This window comes from Amblyomma americanum, chromosome 1 (genome assembly GCF_052857255.1).
Source record: "Amblyomma americanum isolate KBUSLIRL-KWMA chromosome 1, ASM5285725v1, whole genome shotgun sequence".
NCBI lineage: Eukaryota > Metazoa > Arthropoda > Arachnida > Ixodida > Ixodidae > Amblyomma > Amblyomma americanum.
In genome coordinates this window covers 18,338,031-18,362,603 of record NC_135497.1, presented here as the reverse complement: position 1 = coordinate 18,362,603, position 24,573 = coordinate 18,338,031, and the positions used below count along the sequence as shown (strand labels likewise).

General features: G+C 42.7%; 3 protein-coding genes across 3 annotated transcripts in view; 1 reads left to right on the top strand and 2 right to left on the bottom strand.

The window, feature by feature from the left end:
* The window catches only part of LOC144131005 (uncharacterized), a 303,799-nt gene that overhangs the window by 138,950 nt on the left and 140,276 nt on the right, over positions 1-24,573 (bottom strand). The window lies entirely within an intron of this gene.
* LOC144110662 (uncharacterized) lies at positions 2,211-12,597 on the top strand. Its single transcript, XM_077643721.1, has 5 exons — positions 2,211-2,549; positions 7,928-9,046; positions 9,442-9,502; positions 9,864-10,029; positions 12,345-12,597. The coding sequence occupies exons 1-5, from the start codon at positions 2,463-2,465 to the stop codon at positions 12,463-12,465; spliced, it is 1,554 nt and encodes a 517-aa protein (XP_077499847.1). The 5' UTR covers positions 2,211-2,462; the 3' UTR covers positions 12,466-12,597.
* Positions 14,217-23,221, bottom strand: LOC144119343 (uncharacterized). The gene is made up of 4 exons (XM_077652011.1): positions 22,984-23,221; positions 17,178-17,238; positions 16,656-16,821; positions 14,217-14,337 (listed from the first exon to the last, which is right to left on the bottom strand). The coding sequence occupies exons 1-4, from the start codon at positions 23,083-23,085 to the stop codon at positions 14,217-14,219; spliced, it is 450 nt and encodes a 149-aa protein (XP_077508137.1). The 5' UTR covers positions 23,086-23,221.

Genomic DNA, 24,573 nt, shown 5'->3' with positions numbered 1-24,573 from the left:
ACAAAGGCGCGTTACTTATTAACTACCTGACCCACTGACGTGAAGATGACAAGGAAGTTATATACTTGCTGGTATCCCCGTGTTTTAACTGCGTTCAGGTGAATAGCCGCCCGATTCTTGGCCGATCCCCCAGGGTGGGTATGTGCCATCCTTTGATACGCTAACAACAACAACAACTTCAGAAGTACCTGTACGCCGAAGAATACTTTATTGAGCAATTCACGCGCTATCAGAGATTCTGTGTCATGGATCCTTGTGTTTTTTTACTATCGTGTAGCTTTAGAGCTTTGCCTCGGAAGCGTATCACAATGCACATTAAGGTTAGCAAACCCTCACCGTCATGCAGGCAAGGAAAACAGCAGTTCTCTCGAGGCCCGGCTCAAAAGTGGGCTGTTGTTTCGCTGAAAAGGCAGCTCGTTTACTGGGAGGCTTGAATGTGAATTGTTACGCGACGCCAAGTCGAAGATAACAGGACAACACGACGGATGTTCATAGCTTGATGTAATGATGGCAATATACAGGCAATAATAATGGCAATAATAATAATGTCAATATAAACGCACTCATAGACGAGGAGTGGAGTATTTAGGTAATTTTATGCTCCAGGCCTAACGCGAGCACTCCTGCCCGTGGCACTGCCCGCTTCGTTTTCTTCCAGTCCGTGCTTGTCAATGGTGCAATGGACCACTCACATCAGTGCTTAGAAAGTCAGATTTGGTTACAATATACCCAAAATATGCGTTAAAGATTCTCACTTAATGAAATATTTAGATCTAGCAGTTTTGAGGATTTCACGAAGGTTTCAATCAAAAGTGGTTTTTATACCACAAGATGTAGCCTCAGTCAGTTAAAATTTTCACGGTTGGCATCAGGCTAGTAAAGTGAAGTTGGAAATATCAGGCTGGTAATACACGCAAACGATACACACAGAGTGACGCAGGAAAATCCCATCAACAAGAAGAGCAAAATGCGCTGAAATAATCTTGAAAGAACTTTATAGTGCTTTTTTTATTAGGTTCCTCGTTACGTATCCTGCCGGACAGAGGAATTTTAGAACAAACCCCATAGACAGTAAACAGCATCACAACAAATAGCAGCTGGGTAACGGTGCTCAGAGAGCTTTTTTTTTCTAAAGAGCATTAAACCGATTGGAAAGCAGCCGTCTAGCTCTACAATAACCTTATTACAGACGAAACGAATTTTTACAGACGAAACGAAAAATTCACGTGGCATGTGGTTCGGACTGGTCACTGGTCACAGCGCCTTCGTGGTCCCGTGTTCGACGAAGCTATCGTGCGGCATGAAGGAGCCCAAGTTTTGCCATGCAGCGCGAGAGGCGCGAGTGCAGTCCTGGTGGCACGTGACAAGCTAGGCGACAGCACCGCGTGAGTTTCCGTCATTACTTAATGCACGCAAAGCTTAGAACATATGCCCTGTGGCGCCACCAATCAGCAAGGCCAGTCATCATCAACATCCTCAACCTTTCTCATGTCCCTCCAATTAACCCTGTTTTTTCCAGCTGCGCCCACCCTATGCCCGCTAACTTCATACTCTCATCCGCCCTCCTAACTTTCTGCCATCCCTTGCTACGCTTGCCTTCGCTTGGAATCCACTCCGTTACCTTTAAGCACCAGCGGTTATCTTGCCTTCGCATAACATGCCTTGTCCAAGCCCATTTCTTTCTCTTGATTTCGACTAGGATGTCATTAACCGCTATTTGTTCCCTGACCCTCTCGGCCCTCTTCCATTCTCTTAACGTAATACACCTATCATTTTTCTTTCCATAGGTCGGAGCGTTCTTAACTTAAGCTGAACCCTTTTCGTTAGCTTCCGCGTTTCTGCCCCGTAGGTGAGTACCGGTAAGATACAGCTCTTGTATAAACTTTTCTCTTGAGGGATATTGGCAAACTGCAATATATAGAAGATATTCCATGTTACTAAATCACACATACTTCAGTAACGAGCTCCAAGTATTTGTTTTAGACGTGGTGGTCGGTGGAGGCTATGACGGCGCCCAGTCGCAACGAATGGCCCAGAGTTCTGTTTAGCACGGGCTCACACCATTGCCTTTTCTTCGGCACTTGGAGAATAGAAAATCTAAAGGAAAAGGTAAAGGTAAGAAGAGTGGCTGATGAGGGACGCTCCCCAAGACTTGATCGTGTGTGGCTATCTATGAGCCATCCTACACTGTAAAAAAAGTGTGTAAAATTACAGGCGTTTTTGCAGAAATTTACTGTTGCCGCACGGAAAAAATCTGTTACTGGAAAAAACAGAAAGGTGATCAAGCAAAAAAACAGACATTTTCTGTTTTTGACCGCCGTGGTCTAGTCACGTGCGTCTCTATTAAGAAGTAAGCTACGAATAATGCACCTGAACACCTTAAAAACATCCGTTTATTTTTTAAAGCCTAGAGTGTAGTAAACTAAATTTTTCGCACAACTAATACTATGTGATTGCTTTTGATGCGGAGCTGCACTTCGCAAGATGACTTCCGCATGAAGAGGGGTTTGGTGTCTTCGTGCATCGATTTATTCGTTTCATTTGGAAAGGTGAGTGAACAAACAATCTCTGCCACTTGATACAGACAGTGTGATTTGCTTTGTGTCACCGGTGGAAATCTCTAAACTATATTGTAGATGTTGCGTGCGATGGAGGTGGATTACTGTAGCGAAATATTAAGGCATGGGCACATAGCTCGCATCTCACTAAATAGCGGGAAAGCCCTAGCCCTGCGTAACTTTCATCCTCCGCCTTGCGGTTTCAAGCTGCCTACGCTCCGTAAACTGTTCATGGTGAAGGTGCAGCTTTGACACGCAGTTAAAAGTTAAAACGAACAGGACGAGCGCTCACGCGCGAATCACTTGCCGCCGCGGACGCCGCCGTAGCGGCAAGCGTCGTGTGTCTATTCCATATTTCATTGTGCTAGCTTCTAAATCGTGCCGCGGCCTCGCTACCGCAACCACGCAGCCCTTAATTTTCATCGCATTCACGATTGCCTCTAAAGGCTATCTGAAATCTTTGCAGCGTGTTTTAACGTGGTGTGTGCGTTAAATTTGAGATCTGCCAGGGCTCGGGTTCTCGCTTGAGCTTCAGCTCGCGGCATTGGCCGCCGCGCCGACTGTCGTCATTCGGCCGGCGCATCGGCCACTCGCGCGAGCCGAACCAGTCTCGCGAGATTCCAGCCCTGCGTCAGCTTGTTGTTTCGAATGCAGCGGCATCGCATCTTGCTCACGCGGAGCTACGGCTGAGCGGAGGCCGTTCGGCTCACGGTATCTTTGAACTCACGAGTGTTCAGACTCTGCATGCGTACGCGAACTTTCTCGAGTAAACAAAGCTACGGTCTTGGCCCTTGCCTAGCTGTCGACAAGCAACGTCGACCCGGAGGTGGATCGTTCGTTTCCAGCTTTGCGGTTGCTACGCGGCCTGCGCTCCCCCGTGTATTGCGGTGGAGCATGTCTTCGCCTCAGTAGGCTCGGCGGCCTGGTCGCCGCCGCTGTATCGGCATAAGCGTCAAATAGATTCCACACGGCTTTTGCTATGGCTGTGAAATATAATCGGAAAATTTTAATGTTGAATATGCTGTTTGATCTGTTTGTCGGCTAATGAGACTACCATATTGGACTATATCACGTATTACGGACAGTTCTGGACGGTGAGATGCATGTTATGCGGGGAACGGGTCGTCGGTCACCCGCACGTGTCAGTTCTCTTCGGAGGCTGGCGCAGAATTGCAAACGGCGTAGATGCTTGACAGCATGCTTAAATTACAATGAAATGAACACTACCTGAACTCGAGGTAGTAAAGGACTAAATACTGACACTTAATTACCGACCCTTAATTAGCGATAAACAATTAGTGAATAAAATGGCTATAAATGCTCCGAATGTAATCAGACAAACGGTATTTGACCTGGAGGTAGTAAAGGAGAAATGGTGACCTCTGATAAGTGACCCTTCATTAGTCAAAAGCAATTAGGAAATTAAATTACCAGAAAATCAACCAAATCAACAGTACTTGAACTTGACATAATAATGTAACAATTAGTAGTACCTGACTAGTGACCGCTAATTAGTGAAGAGTAATTAGTGACTTAAATAACCAAAATTCTCCGAACGTAATCAAATTAACAGTACTTGAACTGGACATTGCAGAGGACTAAATATACTTGTATTGAATAAAACTGATTACTTATAATCAGTTTTGGTCCAGTTTGGCTGAGGTCAATTTTTGGGTGAACCATGCTGAAATTTGGCGGTGGCCCGGGCACCAAATTCCAAGTTAACTCATGTTCGGGTCATGGTTGACCCTGGTTATGGCTATCATGTATAGGCACAGTGTCATCACTATGCTTGGCTAACTGTTATAGTGTTCCTATGCAGCTGCTGCTATGCAGCTGCTTCACAAGTAAGCAAGAGCAGAATTTTCTTGGGGTAGGAACCTCCGGATTAGTGCTTTCGCGCTAAAAAACTGGCAGAAATGCATTCACAACCTGAGCGGAAGGCTCCCGGCCTTTGTAAAGTAGTAGTTACTAACTTAAGGCATCCGCAATCACGCTGCAGCTCAGTCAAGAGAGCCTGTAACTAAGCCAAAATAAAACCGCAATCATCACGCACTAGTGCATGGCCGCGGTATTCAAAGCAAATGCGACGATAGAAGTACAACGTGGACTAGCTAACACTGATCATCCATTTACTTTGCGTGACAGATGCATATATCAGAGAACAAGCCTAAATAACAGCTCCTATGTAAGGCACTGTTTGGGTTTCAGTATAAAAAAAGAAAACGACTTCTACCATGTTCAGGACAGGTGTGTTCAAGCTTATGTATTCAAATGCATGCTGTTCACAGTACAAATTAGTATCTACGGTGCTGCTATACTAATTGGTTGAAAGTCAGCATGCGAGGCGTCTCCCAATTAATGATTGATCATACTGAGCTCAAGGCAATTTTTATCTAACGTATGTACAATCGTGGTAGCGCAGGAAGGATGAGCATCACGATCGACAAAAAATGTACAATTAAGGCGACGCGTTAAAGCCGAAAAATAAGAAAGGTGGCTTACTTCCTGCTGTGGCGGCAAGAACTAGTGGCGCAGGTTAAGTGCACATCTCCCATACTCCCATACTCTCCCAGTTTCTATCCTTGTATAGCTAACAATCTTAAAGTTATGTGCATAAAAATTTAATTATTTCCATTCTGGTTTTTTCAGCGATGTACTCCTGCAGCATATGCAGCAACATTACTTCGTCCCTCTCTTCCTTCTACAAGCACATCGCTTTGCACAAAAATGTGAACCAGTTCCGCGTCAAGTGCCCTTTTCGAAGTTGTTGCAAGACGTTCCGTAAAGTCGGCAGCGTGTACAGCCACATATGCCGTGAACACAGACAAGCACGACGTGCAGAAGGCGAAAGCCGCAGTGCTATAACTGTTCACAGATGTGACTTCGTGTGCTCTGTGGATGCCTGCATTCAGCTCTGCAAAGATTATAAATCTCTTGTGGCACACTTGAAATGTCACATTACAGAAGGGACAGAGGTGAAGTGCCCATTTCAGAACTGCAGCAAAGCGTACAAGAACAAGGCTTCTTTCTCCTCCCACCTTTCACGCTACCACGTAAAGGCCACAAACTCAGCTCCACAATCGCAGGTTCAAACTATGGTCAGTGCAATTGCTTCAGAAGCTGTCACAGGAAATATTCAGTCTGCTGAGAACTCCTGGGACAACGAGCTTGAAGAAGCTCCAATTGCAAGTACTCATGAAGGTTCCCCCAGAGACTGCCAGGAAACATGCAGTGACGATGTTACTGATGCTTTCGCTCATCTATACCTGAGATTGCTGTCAGAGCGTCACGTTCCTTCATCCACTGTGCAGCTGATAGCAGAGGCTATATATGACATTCAGACCGCTAATGTTTCGATGAAGACTTCCATTCTTAAAGCTAGGCTCAAACATGTTGTGTGCAGTGAAGAAGTTGACAAGATAATCGACGAAGCTTTTGAAGCAGATCTTGTCTTAGCTGTGCACAGAGATCCGGGTGGTGTGTTCCGCAGTAAGCACACCCGTAACTTACATTTCAAGAAACGCTTTCTCTTTGTGGAGCCTGTTACAATACTACTGGGAAGAAACAAAAGAAATAGGGATGCAACATTCTATTACGTGCCAGTATTAAAAACACTGGAGGCCATGCTAGAAAATGAAGCTGTGGTTAAGCAGTGTGATGAACTCTTACCAAACACCAACAGAGTAATGAAAGACTTCACCGATGGCAGTGTTTTCAGGTCTATTTTACTTTACAAGGATCATCCAAAAGCGTTAAAGCTAATTCTTTTCCAGGATGCTTTCGAAGTCGTAAACCCACTCGGTTCTGCGAAGAAGAAGCACAAGCTGCTTGCAGTTTATTTAATTCTTGGCAATCTTTATTCATGAAAGAGATGCTCAACTGACTCCATCAAGCTCTGCTTGCTTTGCAGTGAGACTTACTTTAAATACTTTGGTCAAGACAAAATATTTGCACCCCTGATTGATGATCTGAAAAAGCTCGAAGCAGGCACAGTCGTCACTACAAAGGGCACACGTCTGATTGGCACAGTGTGCGCAATCCTCGGTGACAATCTTGGAAGCCATGGAATTGGTGGCTTTGTTGAAAACTTTAGCAATGCAACACACATCTGCAGGTTTTGTTTGGCGGAAAGAAGAGACCTCTTTTCTCCACTTGCATTGTCAGGTGTATTCGAGCTGAGAACACCAGACAATTACAACAGTGCTGTCCTAACCTTAGCAGCCGATAGTTCCTTAAGTGCAGAAAAGGGAGTAAAGTTTAGGTCTTTGTTCAACGATCTGAAGTATTTCGACGTTTGTGCACCAGGGCTTCCCCCTTGTTTGGCACACGATCTTTTTGAAGGCATAGTGTCATTCGACCTTTCTTTGTATATACAATATTTTGTCACAGTTTGTGAGTGAATTTCTCTAGAGGATCTCAATAACCGTATAGGTGGCTTTCTTTTTAAGCACAGCGACCTCAATGACAGACCATGTGAGGTTCCTGTAAAGAAATCACTTGGAGGCCATGCTATTCAGAACTGGAATATGGTTCGTTTTCTTCCCCTCTTCCTAGTCGGTTCCGTTCAGTCTACAGAGAATGAGGTCTGGAAGCAGATTCTTTTGCTGTCAGAAATTGTTCTTTTAGTTACTGCGCCAGCAGTTACAAGTGCAATGGCTATGAGGCTCCAAGATGTCATCGAAGATTACATGACAAGCAGAGCAGCTCTGTTCCCAAATATTCCATTGAGGCCAAAACACCATTACCTTCTTCACTATCCAATGCTTATTATGCAGTTTGGTCCCCTGATCAGATTGTGGACAATGCGATGCGAGAGCAAACACAGCTACTTCAAGAAATGTGCTAGAAATTGTCAAAATTTCAAGAATTTGACGTTGACTTTATCTCAGCGGCATCAGCTTTTCCAAGCTTACAAGAACTCAGGAAGCAGTACTGATGTTCTCGACAATGCATCTACTTTCATGATCGGCCTTTGCAGTCCTGAAATTCAGAACAAAGTTCGGGAAGTTGTTTCTGATGAAGGGGAAATTTTCTCAACACAGCGAGCAACTATTCGGGGTCTGTTGTATGAGTGCAAAATGCTAGTTGTAATGTCACGGCAGAACGGCGAACTAAAGTTTGGGGAAATACAGCTGATCCTGTCAAAAGATGCCCGGCATTTTTTTCTTGTAAAAGCTGTTCGTACATCGTATGAACCAGGAATGCAGTATTTTAACATCTTAAGTAATGACGGTCCAATCAAGTGCATTGAGCTCGACAGCTTGCTTGACAACACACCATTAATTCAGTACAACCTTGCCCGCTGCAGTTATCCTGTTTTTGTTTTGAAGCATGGATTACTTGATGGAGTTTGAACTGTGTTTCAGATAGCTGCAATGGAGTTGGAACAACGAATTTCCAACTGGCTGCCAGCCCTGGACAAGGAGATTGTAGAGCTGACAGTCCAGAAGCTGCAGCAATGTGGTGTAGAGTCCCTGGAACATCTGAAGTATGTGGTTGAAGAGGATTTGCAATTTTTAAAGCCCATCAGCAGAAGGATTCTTCTTGAAAGATTTCACTCAGCGGCTACGCCCAACCCACCAGTGTCACTTTCTCCCAACGACATTCAGTCGCCTACAAGCACACAGTGTGCAAGCTTTTCTACACCTTGGGAGGTTTTCCCACCACAGCTTATGAAGGCTTGCCAAGAAGGGAAGCGTCCAGTAAAGAGCGACTTGAATGAAATGGTACGACTTGTGAGTGACCATATTCTTGCCATAAACAGGAAGCCAGGTCGCAAGATCTTGAGGGCCATCGCAGCTGAAATTGTGAGCCATTACCTGAAGACATTCGAGGACACCCTAAATGGGGCAGTAATTGGCTCGGGTATTGAGACACTCTTGTGGAAACTTGAAAACTGTGTTAACAACAAACGAAGGCCAAGCTCTGAGCAGCCACATCAGTTCGAACCGGACGATGAACTGGACTTGAGTGTCAAACGAGTGAAGATTCAGAGAGACTCATATGGGTGTGTGGCATGGCAACCAAAGGTTCCATCTGACGAGACTGCTGACTCACAGGAGAAGAAAAAAGACGACTTGCTGTCGCAGTTCAGGCTTGCGTTTCCAGATGAGACCATGGTTGCACAGCTCATGTCAGAGACTTATGCATCACAACGTCAGCTTATCAATGCATCCAAAAATATTCGAGACATTGAGCGAAGCTGGCCATTTCTGTTTCAGGCAAAGCACCTGACCAACCACGTAAACATCTTGCTAGGCTCAAATGTTGCAAAGACTTTCGATGACCGACTAAAGACTGTTGGACGGCAAGTTTTTCGTTACGCACACAGCCAAGTAAAAAAAGAATGTGTGAAGTCTTGTCTCCAAGAAATAGAAGCTGCCAAAACTAACAGGAAGTCAATGGCAGTTGAATACGAAGCCATGCCACTACTACTGCTCGCAATCTTCGGAGAAGACAAAGAGCTGTTCTACAAGCTAACAGAGGTAAAAACTGACAAATGTAGTTTGCATTATTTCCTTGCAGTCGTCGCACGTTAATGCACAATATGAAGTGTCCCATTAATTTATTCCTCCCAATAACCAAGTCAGCACTGCCTTTTATAACAGTAGTGCAGTGATTGTTTTACCCACGTCTCTAACATTTGTACTGAGATAACACAAAAATCTGGAAGTTTTATGTCAACCTTGCCCATAAACAAAAATTTATCCTCAAAGCCAGCAGACTTGCTGCGGTGTGTTTTAGCGTGCGACGCAATGGTAACTCATATTTAAGTGAAATGGCGTCTGTGTTGAGGTCTTAAGGCAACATTTTTCTTTTATTACATGCCATTGACTGATCCTAATGCTAATGCACATGTGAATTGGATTTTTCATATAAGGAGATGGCCAGCGACGATGACTTGGGGGATCTGCCAAGCTGTCCTTTCATCTGCGTGAAAGGTAAGATACTGATGACTGACTAAAGGGGCAGTTCTTAAAAAAATTGCTGAAAAATGCACTATATGGTGCTACCTTGTCCGAAATGCAAATCTTTATTATATTAGACAAATGTATGCAATTTATTAAAAGATACTTCCCGCTGATTGAAATGCTTAATGAGTATTGCTGGCTCGATGTGCCTATCATATATAGGTCAATGCAATCTTCGTCGTTATCCCTTCCTCGTTTTTCACTTATCCTCCTAAACCTAATGGTGATGGACCCACCCCTCTGAATAAAGAGACTTTACGTGGAACTGAAAGACATAATAAAAACAGAAGGACAATGCGAATAATAATGCTTCCTTCCAACTCTTTTCCAGGATGGACTTCTCTCACTGCTAATTCATACACAATCTGCGTGGACACCCATCCAGTGCTTCATGCATCGAAGCCAGACGAGGCCTTCAAGCTGCTGTTCTTTGCCCATTTTGCTTTTAACATCCAGTACCAGAAGGAGACGAGCCTGTGCTTGGAATTCACACAGAGGTAAGAACTGAAGCCAATGTTCACTCACCTGTACACTTGCCTGACGTCACAGCACGCCCTGTGCAAATGCATACTGCAGTCTGCCAATCTTCCAAAACCTTATTTAGAAAAGCGGTTATTACGCTGCTAAACTGAGTGTACGTGAAGAAAATGCACTTCAACTGAAAAGCTTTTTGAACAGTGTGCGTGTTCATCGAGAATATCATACTGTCAATGAAGTTTGCTTATAGAGGTGAAAGTTGGCATTTCTTCAGTTTGGCATTGAACTAGCACTGGGACACAATAATGCTAAAGATATTTGGTAGTGTGCTGTAGTATAGGAGCAGCAGCGAAGAAAATTTGCTTTAAGGTAGGGAGTTTTAGCAACATTGTAGTACAAGAAATTAATAATTGATTTACCATTGACTGACGTAATAACATGCCCTCATTATCCAGTCTCATTTTTCAAAATATGTGTCAAACAGCGAGACGTCATAAAGAAACCTTTTATCTCTATAGTTAAAAGTACAGCAGCAGCTTGGGATCACGCCTGTGTGCTGTCTATTAGTTCTGCTGGAAGGCTAATGCAAGAGCATACAGACAAGGATGCATTCTAGTAAAGGTGAATGTCTGAGATCAGGTATTTTGTTTGTTTTGTTATAATAAACCACAACACCAAAAACAAAGCAAGTGACAAGCACGCAACTGTATTATAAACGTTAATTTTTTTTAACCTTTGCAGCCTTCTATTTTAAAAAGTGTGAGAAATGCGCCGGTGCTTTCTATTGTGCTGGATTGTACTGCAAAGTGGACTATATGTACTTCATAAGGATGAATAATTAGACGATTAATCAGCTTAAATTAGCTAACAAACTTTACTATTTCTGCTTTTTAAAGGGAAGGTTGTATTGCAAAATTTATCTGGCAACTTCGAAGGTTAGGCTTATTTTTAAATTTTGTTACTCGGCAATGTATTTCAATGGAAAGCTTGTTCAATTGGCTGGCCCACTTTACCTATCTATACAATGCCGTAACTGCGCATCGTATTCTTGCCGAAATCTAGTTAACTTATACATCATAAAAATACACTAACTGTGCCTGTACTTGCTGCATGCATTAGAAGTGCGAGAAGCGATTTTTCTATGAATATGCAATGGTGGAAAGCTGACTCAACGAGCTTCCGTATGTGTATTTTTGTTGGTCGATGTCTGGAATGATACTGCCATTTAGGAGTATTTAAAAACAGCTCGTATTCAAAGTTGACGACCATCAATTTTGCAACATAACCTACCTTGCTTCTGAGATGAAAAATAGAAAAGTCAGTCAAAGTTAATTATGTAACTACAGATACATTTGAGGCACCTAATGTCTGCCTTGCTGTACAGTCCAGCTCAGAAGACCACACTGACGTAGCTAAGTATTTAAAACATATCTTCAAAAGTGACAAAAATCACCCTGTATATAAAATATCAATCGGAAGGAAAAAATGTCTCTCCCGCTCTTTTTCTGCCGCAACTCACACACACACACACACACACACTTAAGGTAATGGAATCGGGGTATGGATTTCAGGCTGTTTTTTATGAGAGGGGTGCGTCCAGACATGGCAAACCGTTTTAGCAAGGTAGGCAAAAGAGACCTAACGTTTTATTAAAGCACGTTTCTCCTTGTTTTATCCGTTCAATCCTCCTCATTCATAGGGCCACATGTACTGTAGTGGCTATGAGTTCCTAGGGTGCATAAGCTACGAACGAGTCTGACACTTTTATCATTACCCACTGGATCAAAACCTCACTTGTGGAGATGAAAGTCGATCTCAAGTTATTCAATATGTGGTAGTAAAATGAGGTGATCACTGAGAAGCAAGGTGCTTAAATGACTTCAGTAGCATCCTAGATACTTCTGTTTCCAATGGTACCTGTATGATCGGAAACTCCAACACATGCCTCGTAAACAATGACATTGTAGAAGCATCGTATGCTCTTTCCGCCCAGCACTGCCTGTGAGTCATGCTGATCTGTGGTTGTTGATAAAACGAATCTTGCTACTTTATCGCTATGAGGAGCTTGAAAAGAAGGTTTGAGCAGCAAAGTGACGCCTCACAAAGCTAGAGTTTTATTTCTGGGTGGGAACAGGTAAGATATTAGTGTTTTTTTTTTACTTAGCTTTTACCCCTCTTACGTAGCGGATCATATATGAGACCTGATTTTTTTAACACATCCGCCCTTGTCAGAGTGGTTGTGCAAGTGTAGAACGAATATATTTTTGTCTTTCAACTATAAAAATTAAGTTTTTGTGCCTGGTCGTTAGTGATAGCTCGTGGCTCTTTGTTTCAGGGCTATTGCAGGTATTAATCCTGCAAGAGGAACAAAGGTGCAAAAGAATGGCGGGAAGCAGCACTGCCAGTCACCAAGAGTGGCTGCACTCGTAACGGCTTTGAAAGACTATGACTTTTAGATTTTTAGTTTCTGTTGCTTGTGTTGTATAACATTTTATTATGTTGGGCTCAGAAATAGTTTTCGAGCTATAGAAGACTGCTGATGCTGATGTGACTTTCGATTTAATAAAGTGTTCGTTCATATCAAGCTGCTTGGCTTTTGGTTCTCAGGCAATGCTATACTGATGAAAATCAGTGTGTTGTGCAAACGTTTCATATTTAGATATTCTTAAATTACTACACGCAACTTCCCTCGAGCAACGAATTATGTAATATCACACTTTCATTGGTATAAACGACGCAAAGATCGTATTTGTAATTTAATGAGCCCTTGTGCTTGCACAGAAACCGTATTTTGTGCGGGGAGAAAATTGTAATAAAAGAACAACTAATAGTAAACAGAACATTGCAAGAATTTCAAATATATTTTCTGCAACCCAAAAAGAAAATTGTGTGTAAATTAACAGGGCAGCCAAAAACAGACAACTAAACTCAATTTGCAGTCACAGATTTTCTGTACATGATAGAAAAGAAACATTGTAAAATAACAGAATAACTGAAAACAGAAAAGTGAATTTCACAGATTTTCTGTACATGACAGAAAAGAAACACTGTAAAATAACAGAATAACTGAAAACAGAAAAATGAATTTCACAGACATTTTACAAGCTTTCAGTAAATAATGAGAAAGAAAAACCTGAAAATCACAGACTTGCTTTGAAACAGAAAATGAAATTTCACAGAAATTTTACAGGGATTTTCGGTAAATGATAAAAATCTAACATTGTAAAATAACCGAACAACTGAAAAACGGAAAACAGAACTGTACAGACATTTTCTGGCAGGACAGCTGCCAGAAAATGTCTGTTTTTTTTGGAAAAAATTTTTTACAGTGTACACTGTAAAAAATTTTTTCCAAAAAAAACAGACATTTTCTGGCAGCTGTCCTGCCAGAAAATGTCTGTACAGTTCTGTTTTCCGTTTTTCAGTTTTTCGGTTATTTTACAATGTTAGATTTTTATCATTTACCGAAAATCCCTGTAAAATTTCTGTGAAATTTCATTTTCTGTTTCAAAGCAAGTCTGTGATTTTCAGGTTTTTCGTTCTCATTATTTACTGAAAGCTTGTAAAATGTCTGTGAAATTCATTTTTCTGTTTTCAGTTATTCTGTTATTTTACAGTGTTTCTTTTCTGTCATGTACAGAAAATCTGTGAAATTCACTTTTCTGTTTTCAGTTATTCTGTTATTTTACAATGTTTCTTTTCTATCATGTACAGAAAATCTGTGACTGCAAATTGAGTTTAGTTGTCTGTTTTTGGCTGCCCTGTTAATTTACACACAATTTTCTTTTTGGTTTGCAGAAAATATATTTGAAATTCTTGCAATGTTCTGTTTACTATTAGTTGTTCTTTTAATACAATTTTTTTCCCCACACAAAATACGGTTTCTGTGCAAGCACAAGGGCTCATTAAATTACAAATACGATCTTTGCGTCGTTTATGCCAATGAAAGTGTGATATTACATAATTCGTTGCTCGAGGGAAGTTGCGTGAAGTAATTTAAGAATATCTAAATATGAAACGTTTGCACAACACTGATTTTCATCAGTATAGCATTGCCTGAGAACCAAAAGCCAAGCAGCTTGATATGAATGAACACTTTATTAAATCGAAAGTCACATCAGCATCAGCAGTCTTCTATAGCTCGAAGACTATTTCTGAGCCCAACATAATAAAATGTTATACAACACAAGCAACAGAAGCTAAAAATCTAAAAGTCATAGTCTTTCAAAGCCGTTGCGAGTGCAGCCACTCTTGGTGACAGGCAGTGCTGCTTCCCGCCATTCTTTTGCACCTTTGTTCCTCTTGCGGGATTAATACCTGCAATAGCCCTGAAACAAAGAGCCACGAGCTATCACTAATGACCAGGCACAAAAACTTAATTTTTATAGTTGAAAGACAAAAATATATTCGTTCTACACTTGCACAACCACTCTGACAAGGGCGGATGTGTTAAAAAAATCAGGTCTCATATATGATCCGCTACGTTGTGAGGGGTAAAAGCTAAGTAAAAAAAAAACACTAATATCTTACCTGTTCCCACCAAGAAATAAAACTCTAGCTTTGTGAGGCATCACTTTGCTGCTCAAACCTTCTTTTCAAGCTCCTCATAGCGATAAAGTAGCAAGATTCGTTTTATCAACAACCACAGATCAGCATGACTCACAGGCAGTGCTGGGCGGAAAGAGCATACGATGCTTCTACAATGTCATTGTTTACGAGGCATGTGTTGGAGTTTCCGGTCATACAGGTACCATTGGAAACAGAAGTATCTAGGATGCTACTGAAGTCATTTAAGCACCTTGCTTCTCAGTGATCACCTCATTTTACTACCACATATTGAATTACTTGAGATCGACTTTCATCTCCACAAGTGAGGTTTTGATCCAGTGGGTAATGATAAAAGTGTCGGACTAGTTCGTAGCTTATGCGCCCTAGGAACTCATAGCCACTACAGTACATGTGGCCCTATGAATGAGGAGGATTGAACGGATAAAACAAGGAGAAACGTGCTTTAATAAAACGTTAGGTCTCTTTTGCCTACCTTGCTACAACGGTTTGCCATGTCAGGACGCACCCCTCTCTCATAAAAAACAGCCTGAAATCCGTACCCCGATTCCATTACCTTAAGTGTGTGTGTGTGAGATGCGGCAGAAAAAGAGCGGGAGAGACATTTTTTTCCTTCCGATTGATATTTTATATACAGGGTGATTTTTGTCACTTTTGAAGATAAGTTTTAAATACTTAGCTGCGTCGGTGTGGTCTTCTGAGCTGGACTGTACAGCAAGGCAGACATTAGGTGCCTCAAATGTATCTGTAGTTACATAATTAACTTTGACTGACTTTTCTATTTTTCATCTCAGAAGCAAGGTAGGTTATTTTGCAAAATTGATGGTCGTCAACTTTGAATATGAGCTGTTTTTAAATACTCCTAAATGGCAGTATCATTCCAGACATCGACCAACAAAAATACACATACGAAAGCTTGTTGAGTCAGCTTTCCACCATTGCATATTCATAGAAAAATCGCTTCTCGCACTTCTAATGCATGCAGCAAGTACAGGCACAGTTAGTGTATTTTTATGATGTATAAGTTAACTAGATTTCGGCAAGAATACGATGCGCAGTTACGGCATTGTATAGATAGGTAAAGTGGGCCAGCCAATTGAACAAGCTTTCCTTCGATACTTCGAAATACATTGCCGAGTAACAAAATTTAAAAATAAGCCTAACCTTCGATGTTGCCAGATAAATTTTGCAATACAACCTTCCCTTTAAAAAGCAGAAATAGTAAAGTTTGTTAGCTAATTTAAGCTGATTAATCGTCTAATTATTCATCTTTATGAGGTACATAATGTCCACTTTGCAGTACAATCCAGCACAATAGAAAGCACCGGCGCATTTCTCACACTTTTTAAAATAGAAGGCTGCAATGGTTAAAAAAAAATTAACGTTTATAATACAGTTGCGTGCTTGTCACTTGCTTTGTTTTTGGTGTTGTGCTTTATTATAACAAAACAAACCAAATACCTGATCTCAGACCTTCACATTTACTAGAATGCATCCTTGTCTGTATGCTCTTGCATTAGCCTTCCAGCAGAACTAATAGACAGCACACAGGCGTGATCCCAAGCTGCTGCTTTACTGTTAACTATAGAGATAAAAGGTTTCTTTATGACGTCTCGCTGTTTGACACATATTTTCAAAAATGAGACTAGATAATGAGGGCATGTTATTACGTCAGTCAATGGTAAATCAATTATTAATTTCTTGTACTACAATGTTGCTAAAACTCCCTACCTTAAAGCAAATTTTCTTCGCTGCTGCTCCTATACTACAGCACACTACCAAATATCTTTAGCATTATTACGTCCCAGTGCTAGTTCAATGCCAAACTGAAGAAATGCCAACTTTCACCTCTATAAGCAAACTTCATTGACAGTATGATATTCTCGATGAACACGCACACTGTTCAAAAAGCTTTTCAGTTGAAGTGCATTTTCTTCGCGTACACTCAGTTTAGCAGCGTAGTAACCGCTTTTCTAAATAAGGCTCTGGAAGATTGGCAGACTGCAGTATGCATTTGCACAGGGCGTACTGTGACGTCAGGCAAGTGTACAGGTGAGTGAACATTGGCTTCAGTTCTTACCTCTGTGTGAATTCCAAGCACAGGCTCGTCTCCTTCTGGTACTGGATGTTAAAAGCAAAATGGGCAAAGAACAGCAGCTTGAAGGCCTCGTCTGGCTTCGATGCATGAAGCACTGGATGGGTGTCCACGCAGATTGTGTATGAATTAGCAGTGAGAAAAGTCCATCCTGGAAAAGAGTTGGAATGAAGCATTATTATTCGCTTTGTCCTTTTTTTATTATGTATTTCAGTTACACGTAAAGTCTTTATTCAGAGGAGTGGGTCCATCACCATTAGGTTTAGGAGGATAAGTGAAAAACGAAGAAGGGATAACGACGAAGATCGCATTGGCCTATATATGATAGGAACATCGAGCCAGCAATACTCATTAAGCATTTCAATCAGCGGGAAGTGTCTTTTAATAAATTGCATACATTTGTCTAATAAAATAAAGATTTGCATTTCGGACAAGGTAGCACCAGTTAGTGCATTTTTCAGCAATTTTTTTAAGAACTGCCCCTTTAGTCAGTCATCAGTATCTTACCTTTCGCGCAGATGAAAGGACAGCTTGGCAGATCCCCCAAGTCATCGTCGCTGGCCATCTCCTTATATGAAAAATCCAATTCACATGCGCATTAGCATTAGGATCAGTCAATGGCATGTAATAAAAGAAAAATGTTGCCTTAAGTCCTCAACACAGACGCCATTTCACTTAAATATGAGTTACCATTGCGTCGCACTCTAAAACACACCGCAGCAAGTCTGCTGGCTTTGAGGATAAATTTTTGTTTATGGGCAAGGTTGACATAAAACTTCCAGATTTTTCTGTTATCTCAGTACAAATGTTAGAGACGTGGGTAAAACAATCACTGCACTACTATTATAAAAGGCAGTGCTGACTTGATTATTGGGAGGAATAAATTAATGGGACACTTCACATTGTGCATTAACGTGCGACGACTGGAAGGAAATAATGCAAACTACATTTATCAGTTTTTACCTCTGTTAGCTTGTAAAACAGCTCTTTGTCTTCTCCGAAGATTGCGAGCAGTAGTAGTGGCATGGCTTCGTATTCAACTGCCATTGACTTCCTGTTAGTTTTGGCAGCTTCTATTTCTTGGAGACAAGACTTCACACATTCTTTTTTTACTTGGCTGTGTGCGTAACGAAAAACTTGCCGTCCAACAGTCTTTAGTCAGTCATCGAAAGTCTTTGCAACATTTGAGCCTAGCAAGATGTTTACGTGGTTGGTCAGGTGCTTTGCCTGAAACAGAAATGGCCAGCTTCGCTCAATGTCTCGAATATTTTTGAATGCATTGATAAGCTGACGTTGTGATGCATAAGTCTCTGACATGAGCTGTGCAACCATGGTCTCATCTGGAAACGCAAGCCTGAACTGCGACAGCAAGTCGTCTTTTTTCTTCTCCTGTGAGTCAGCAGTCTCGTCAGATGGAAGCTTTGGTTGCCATGCCACACACCCATATGAGTCTCTCTGAATCTTCACTCGTTTGACACTCAAGTCCAGTTCATCGTCCGGTTCGAACTGATGTGGCTGCTCAGAGCTTGGCCTTCGTTTGTTGTTAACACAGTTTTCAAGTTTCCACAAGAGTGTCTCAATACCCGAGCCAATTACTGCCCCATTTAGGGTGTCCTCGAATGTCTTCGGGTAATGGCTCACAATTTCAGCTGCGATGGCCCTCAAGATCTTGCGACCTGGCTTCCTGTTTATGGCAAGAATATGGTCACTCACAAGTCGTACCATTTCATTCAAGTCGCTCTTTACTGGACGCTTCCCTTCTTGGCAAGCCTTCATAAGCTGTGGTGGGAAAACCTCCCAAGGTGTAGAAAAGCTTGCACACTGTGTGCTTGTAGGCGATTGAATGTCGTTGGGAGAAAGTGACACTGGTGGGTTGGGCGTAGCCGCTGAGTGAAACCTTTCAAGAAGAATCCTTCTGCTGATGGGCTTTAAAAATTGCAAATCCTCTTCAACCACATACTTCAGATGTTCCAGGGACTCTACACCACATTGCTGCAGCTTCTGGACTGTCAGCTCTACAATCTCCTTGTCCAGGGCTGGCAGCCAGTTGGAAATTCGTTGTTCCACCTCCATTGCAGCTATCTGAAACACAGTTCAAACTCCATCAAGTAATCCATGCTTCAAAACAAAAACAGGATAACTGCAGCGGGCAAGGTTGTACTGGATTAATGGTGTGTTGTCAAGCAAGCTGTCGAGCTCAATGCACTTGATTGGACCGTCATTACTTAAGATGTTAAAATACTGCATTCCTGGTTCATACGATGTACTAACAGTTTTTACAAGAAAAAAATGCTGGGCATCTTTCGACAGGATCAGCTGTATTTCCCCAAAATTTAGTTCGCCGTTCTGCCATGACATTACAACTAGCATTTTGCACCCATACAACAGACCCCGAATAGTTGCTTGCTGTGTTGAGAAAATTTCCCCTTCATCAGAAACAACTTCCCGAACTTCGTTCTGAATTTCAGGACTGCAAAGGCTGATCATGAAAGTAGATGCATTGTCGAGAACGTCAGTACTGCTTCCTGTGTTCTTGTAAGCTTGGAAAAGCTGATGCCGCTGAGATAAAGTCAACATCAAATTCTTGAAATTTTGACCATTTCTAGCACATTTCTTGAAGTAGCTGTGTTTGCTCTCGCATGGCATTGTCCACAATCTGATCAGGGGACCAAACTGCATAATAAGCATTGGATAGTGAAGAAGGTAATGGTGTTTTGGCCTCAATGGAATATTTGGGAACAGAGCTGCTCTGCTTGTCATGTAATCTTCGATGATATCTTGGAGCCTCATAGCCATTGCACTTGTAACTGCTGGCGCAGTAACTAAAAGAACAATTTCTGACAGCAACAGAACCTGCTTCCAGACCTCATTCTCTGTAGACTGAACGGAACCGACTAGGAAGAGGGGAAGAAAACGAACCATATTCCAGTTCTGAATAGCATGGCCTCCAAGTGATTTCTTTACAGGGACCTCACATGGTCTGTCATTGAGGTCACTGTGCTTAAAAGGAAAGCCACCTATACGGTTATTGAGATCCTCTAGAGAAATCCACTCACAAACCGTGACAAGATATTGTATATACAAAGAAAGGTCGAATGACACTATGCCTTCAAAAAGATCGTGTGCCAAACAAGGGGGAAGGCCTGGTGCACAAACGTCGAAATACTTCAGATCGTTGAACAAAGACCTAAACTTTACTCCCTTTTCTGCACTTAAGGAGCTATCGGCTGCTAAGGTTAGGACAGCACTGTTGTAATTGTCTGGTGTTCTCAGCTCGAATACACCTGACAATGCAAGTGGAGAAAAGAGGTCTCTTCTTTCCACCAAACAAAACCTGCAGATGTGTGTTGCACTGCTAAAGTTTTCAACAAAGCCACCAATTCCATGGCTTCCAAGATTGTCACCGAGGATTGCGCACACTGTGCCAATCAGACGTGTGCCCTTTGTAGTGACGACTGTGCCTGCTTCGAGCTTTTTGAGATCATCAATCAGGGGTGCAAATATTTTGTCTTGACCAAAGTATTTAAAGTAAGTCTCACTGCAAAGCAAGCAGAGCTTGATGGAGTCAGTTGAGCATCTCTTCCATGAATAAAGATTGCCAAGAATTAAACAAACTGCAAGCAGCTTGTGCTTCTTCTTCGCAGAACCGAGTGGGTTTACGACTTCGAAAGCATCCTGGAAAAGAATTAGCTTTAACGTTTTTGGATGATCCTTTTTAAAGTAAAATAGACTTGAAAACACTGCCATCGGTGAAGTCTTTCATTACTCTGTTGGTGTTTGGTAAGAGTTCTTCACACTGCTTAACCACAGCTTCATTTTCTAGCATGGCCTCCAGTGTTTTTAATACTGGCACGTAGTAGAATGTTACATCCCTATTTCCTTTGTTTCTTCCCAGTAGTATTGTAACAGGCTCCACAAAGAGAAAGCGTTTCTTGAAATGCAAGTTACAGGTGTGCTTACTGCGGAACACACCACCCGGATCTCTGTGTACAGCTAAGACAAGATCTGCTTCAAAAGCTTCGTCGATTATCTTGTCAACTTCTTCACTGCACACAACATGTTTGAGCCTAGCTTTAAGAATGGAAGTCATCGAAACATTAGCGGTCTGAATGTCATATATAGCCTCTGCTATCAGCTGCACAGTGGATGAAGGAACGTGACGCTCTGACAGCAATCTCAGGTACAGATGAGCGAAAGCATCAGTAACTTCGTCACTGCATGTTTCCTGGCAGTCTCTGGGGGAACTTTCATGAGTACTTGCAATTGGAGCTTCTTCAAGCTCGTTGTCCCAGGAGTTCTCAGCAGACTGAATATTTCCTGTGACAGCTTCTGAAGCAATTGCACTGACCATAGTTTGAACCTGCGATTGTGGAGCTGAGTTTGTGGCCTTTACGTGGTAGCGTGAAAGGTGGGAGGAGAAAGAAGCCTTGTTCTTGTACGCTTTGCTGCAGTTCTGAAATGGGCACTTCACCTCTGTCCCTTCGGTAATGTGACATTTCAAGTGTGCCACAAGAGATTTATAATCTTTGCAGAGCTGAATGCAGGCATCCACAGAGCACACGAAGTCACATCTGTGAACAGTTATAGCACTGCGGCTTTGGTGCCACCGCCAAATTTCAGCATGGTTCACCCAAAAATTGACCTCAGCCAAACTGGACCAAAACTGATTATAAGTAATCAGTTTTATTCAATACAAGCATATTTAGTTCTCTGCAATGTCCAGTTCAAGTACTGCTAATTTGATTACATTCGGAGAATTTTGGTTATTTAAGTCACTAATTACTCTTCACTAATTAGCAGTCACTAGTCAGGTACTGCTAATTGTTAAATTATTATGTCAAGTTCAAGTACTGTTGATTTGGTTGATTTTCTGGTAATTTAATTCCCTAATTGCTTTTGACTAATGAAGGGTCACTTATCAGAGGTCACCATTTCTCCTTTACTACCTCCAGGTCAAATACCGTTCGTCTGATTACATTCGGAACATTTATAGCCATTTTATTCACTAATTGTTTATCGCTAATTAAGGGTCGGTAATTAAGTGTCAGTATTTAGTCCTTTACTACCTCGAGTTCAGGTAGTGTTCATTTCATTGTAATTTAAGCATGCTGTCAAGCATCTACGCCGTTTGCAATTCTGCGCCAGCCTCCGAAGAGAACCGACACGTGCGGGTGACCGACGACCCGTTCCCCGCATAACATGCATCTCACCGTCCAGAACTGTCCGTAATACGTGATATAGTCCAATATGGTAGTCTCATTAGCCGACAAACAGATCAAACAGCATATTCAACATTAAAATTTTCAGATTATATTTCACAGCCATAGCAAAAGCCGCGTGGAATCTATTTGACGCTTATGCCGATACAGCGGCGGCGACCAGGCCGCCGAGCCTACTGAGGCGAAGACATGCTCCACCGCAATACACGGGGGAGCGCAGGCCGCGTAGCAACCGCAAAGCTGGAAACGAACGATCCACCTCCGGGTCGACGTTGCTTGTCGACAGCTAGGCAAGGGCCAAGACCGCAGCTTTGTTTACTCGAGAAAGTTCGCGTACGCATGCAGAGTCTGAACACTCGTGAGTTCAAAGATACCGTGAGCCGAACGGCCTCCGCTCAGCCGTAGCTCCGCGTGAGCAAGATGCGATGCCGCTGCATTCGAAACGACAAGCTGGCGCAGGGCTGGAATCTCGCGAGACTGGTTCGGCTCGCGCGAGTGGCCGGTGCGCCGGCCGAATGACGACAGTCGGCGCGGCGGCCAATGCCGCGAGTCGAAGCTCAAGCGAGAACCCGAGCCCTGGCAGATCTCAAATTTAACGCACACACCACGTTAAAACACGCTGCAAAGATTTCAGATAGCCTTTAGAGGCAATCGTGAATGCGATGAAAATTAAGGGCTGCGTGGTTGCGGTAGCGAGGCCGCGGCACGATTTAGAAGCTAGCACAATGAAATATGGAATAGACACACGACGCTTTCCGCTACGGCGGCGTACGCGGCGGCAAGTCATTCGCGCGTGAGCGCTCGTCCTGTTCGTTTTAACTTTTAACTGCGTGTCAAAGCTGCACCTTCACCATGAACAGTTTACGGAGCGTAGGCAGCTTGAAACCGCAAGGCGGAGGATGAAAGTTAGGCAGGGCTAGGGCTTTCCCGCTATTTAGTGAGATGCGAGCTATGTGCCCATGCCTTAATATTTCGCTACAGTAATCCACCTCCATCGCACGCAACATCTACAATATAGTTTAGAGATTTCCACCGGTGACACAAAGCAAATCACACTGTCTGTATCAAGTGGCAGAGATTGTTTGTTCACTCACCTTTCCAAATGAAACGAATAAATCGATGCACGAAGACACCAAGCCCCTCTTCATGCGGAAGTCATCTTGCGAAGTGCAGCTCCGCATCAAAAGCAACCACATAGTACTAGTTGTGCGAAAAATTTAGTTTACTACACTCTAGGCTTTAAAAAATAAACGGATGTTTTTAAGGTGTTCAGGTGCATTATTCGTAGCTTACTTCTTAATAGAGACGCACGTGACTAGACCACGGCGATCAAAAACAGAAAATGTCTGTTTTTTTGCTTGATCACCTTTCTGTTTTTTCCAGTAACAGATTTTTTCCGTGTGGCAACAGTAAATTTCTGCAAAAACGCCTGTAATTTTACACACTTTTTTTACAGTGTAGATGACGGCTCAGATTTCCTCCAGCGTATCTCATACTTGCACCCACTTTCTACGAATGATGGTCTTTCTTTTTTAACTTCGCACTGAAAGCAATCACCGGTCGTTATTCTCGCTCCGGGGATTAAGGTGGCATAAAAAAAATCACGTGGCGCGTGGTTCGAACTGGTTAGTGTGTTAGTAATGCACAAGTAGGACCGCGAAGTTTAACTTTCGCCCAGAGTGCACATAACTACGCTACAAAGAGGGCGCAATGTTTTACAAACGGTTACTGAGGAAGGCACAACTTGAGCTCAGCATGATGTTTACGTGTCGCTAAAAAGTGAACAACCGAACAGATGATGAATTGTTGCGTTCACCGCTTTTAACGCGTAATTCCTTCCACAAGAAACTGCACCGCCGGCGTATGCTAACATATGGAGTGCTTGAATAATCCACGACCAAGTCTTAGAATATTTCCATCATGCTCCTCATTGAAGGATGATACGATGATACAAGTCCACCGGCGAGTAGAAGAACTATATCAGCTGAGAAGGAGGAAGAAAAAACCTTTATTGGTGCTGACTGAGCCGGTGGTTTGAGTCCTCAGTCCAGGACCCCAGTGGTCTTCACTGAGAAGCGCACCAGTTGGATGAGCGGAAGGAGGGGGGGGGGGGGGGGGGGGCTTATGGCACTTCAGACCCCCCACCCCAGAAAAATTTTCGAACTGTCACGCACCGCCAGCGAAAACAACCACCGGCGCCGGAAGTCATTCTGTATTTTGTCACCTGCAATGTCTTTTTAAGACTAGGAAATACATTTTTGAGCAAACATTGCTAGCGCGGGTTGGATTTCATGGCAACTCCCATGCACCTCGAGTCACGCAAAGCAAGGAGCCCCATCCTAGCACAAATTTTCAAGGGCGTATCGATGGCAAGCGGGCTCGCCGCGGCATCTCGCAGCAGCCGCGGAATCTATGGAGCCACGCATTTCAATTCCGCAACTTAATGGATATAAAGTTCCCGAAAACTTTTGACGAGAAAGCTGCCCATTTCAAAAGTCGTGCTTTAGATTTTCAAATAAGGAACTTCAATTGATTTATTATTCTGGTAAACTTTTGACGCCAAAGGTGCACTGAAAAAGGTACCCAGAATCCCCAGCCTGCGGATTCTGGGGACGTAGAAGGCTATAAAACATGACAGCGAGTGCAGTAATATCGTTGCCATTATGTGTGCCCCTCTTATGATG

Bases quoted from the DNA above. Each gene is read 5' to 3' on its own strand.
- LOC144110662 (XM_077643721.1), top strand. From the start codon at position 2,463: ATGCGGAGCTGCACTTCGCAAGATGACTTCCGCATGAAGAGGGGTTTG. The intron at 9,047-9,441 runs GTAAAAACTGAC...TTTTCATATAAG, and splicing joins TGTTCTACAAGCTAACAGAG to GAGATGGCCAGCGACGATGA. The intron at 9,503-9,863 runs GTAAGATACTGA...ACTCTTTTCCAG, and splicing joins TCCTTTCATCTGCGTGAAAG to GATGGACTTCTCTCACTGCT.
- LOC144119343 (XM_077652011.1), bottom strand. From the start codon at position 23,085: ATGTGGTTGCTTTTGATGCGGAGCTGCACTTCGCAAGATGACTTCCGC. The intron at 16,822-17,177 runs GTAAGATACTGA...ACTCTTTTCCAG, and splicing joins TCCTTTCATCTGCGCGAAAG to GATGGACTTTTCTCACTGCT. The intron at 14,338-16,655 runs GTAAGAACTGAA...TCTTTGTTTCAG, and splicing joins TGCTTGGAATTCACACAGAG to GGCTATTGCAGGTATTAATC.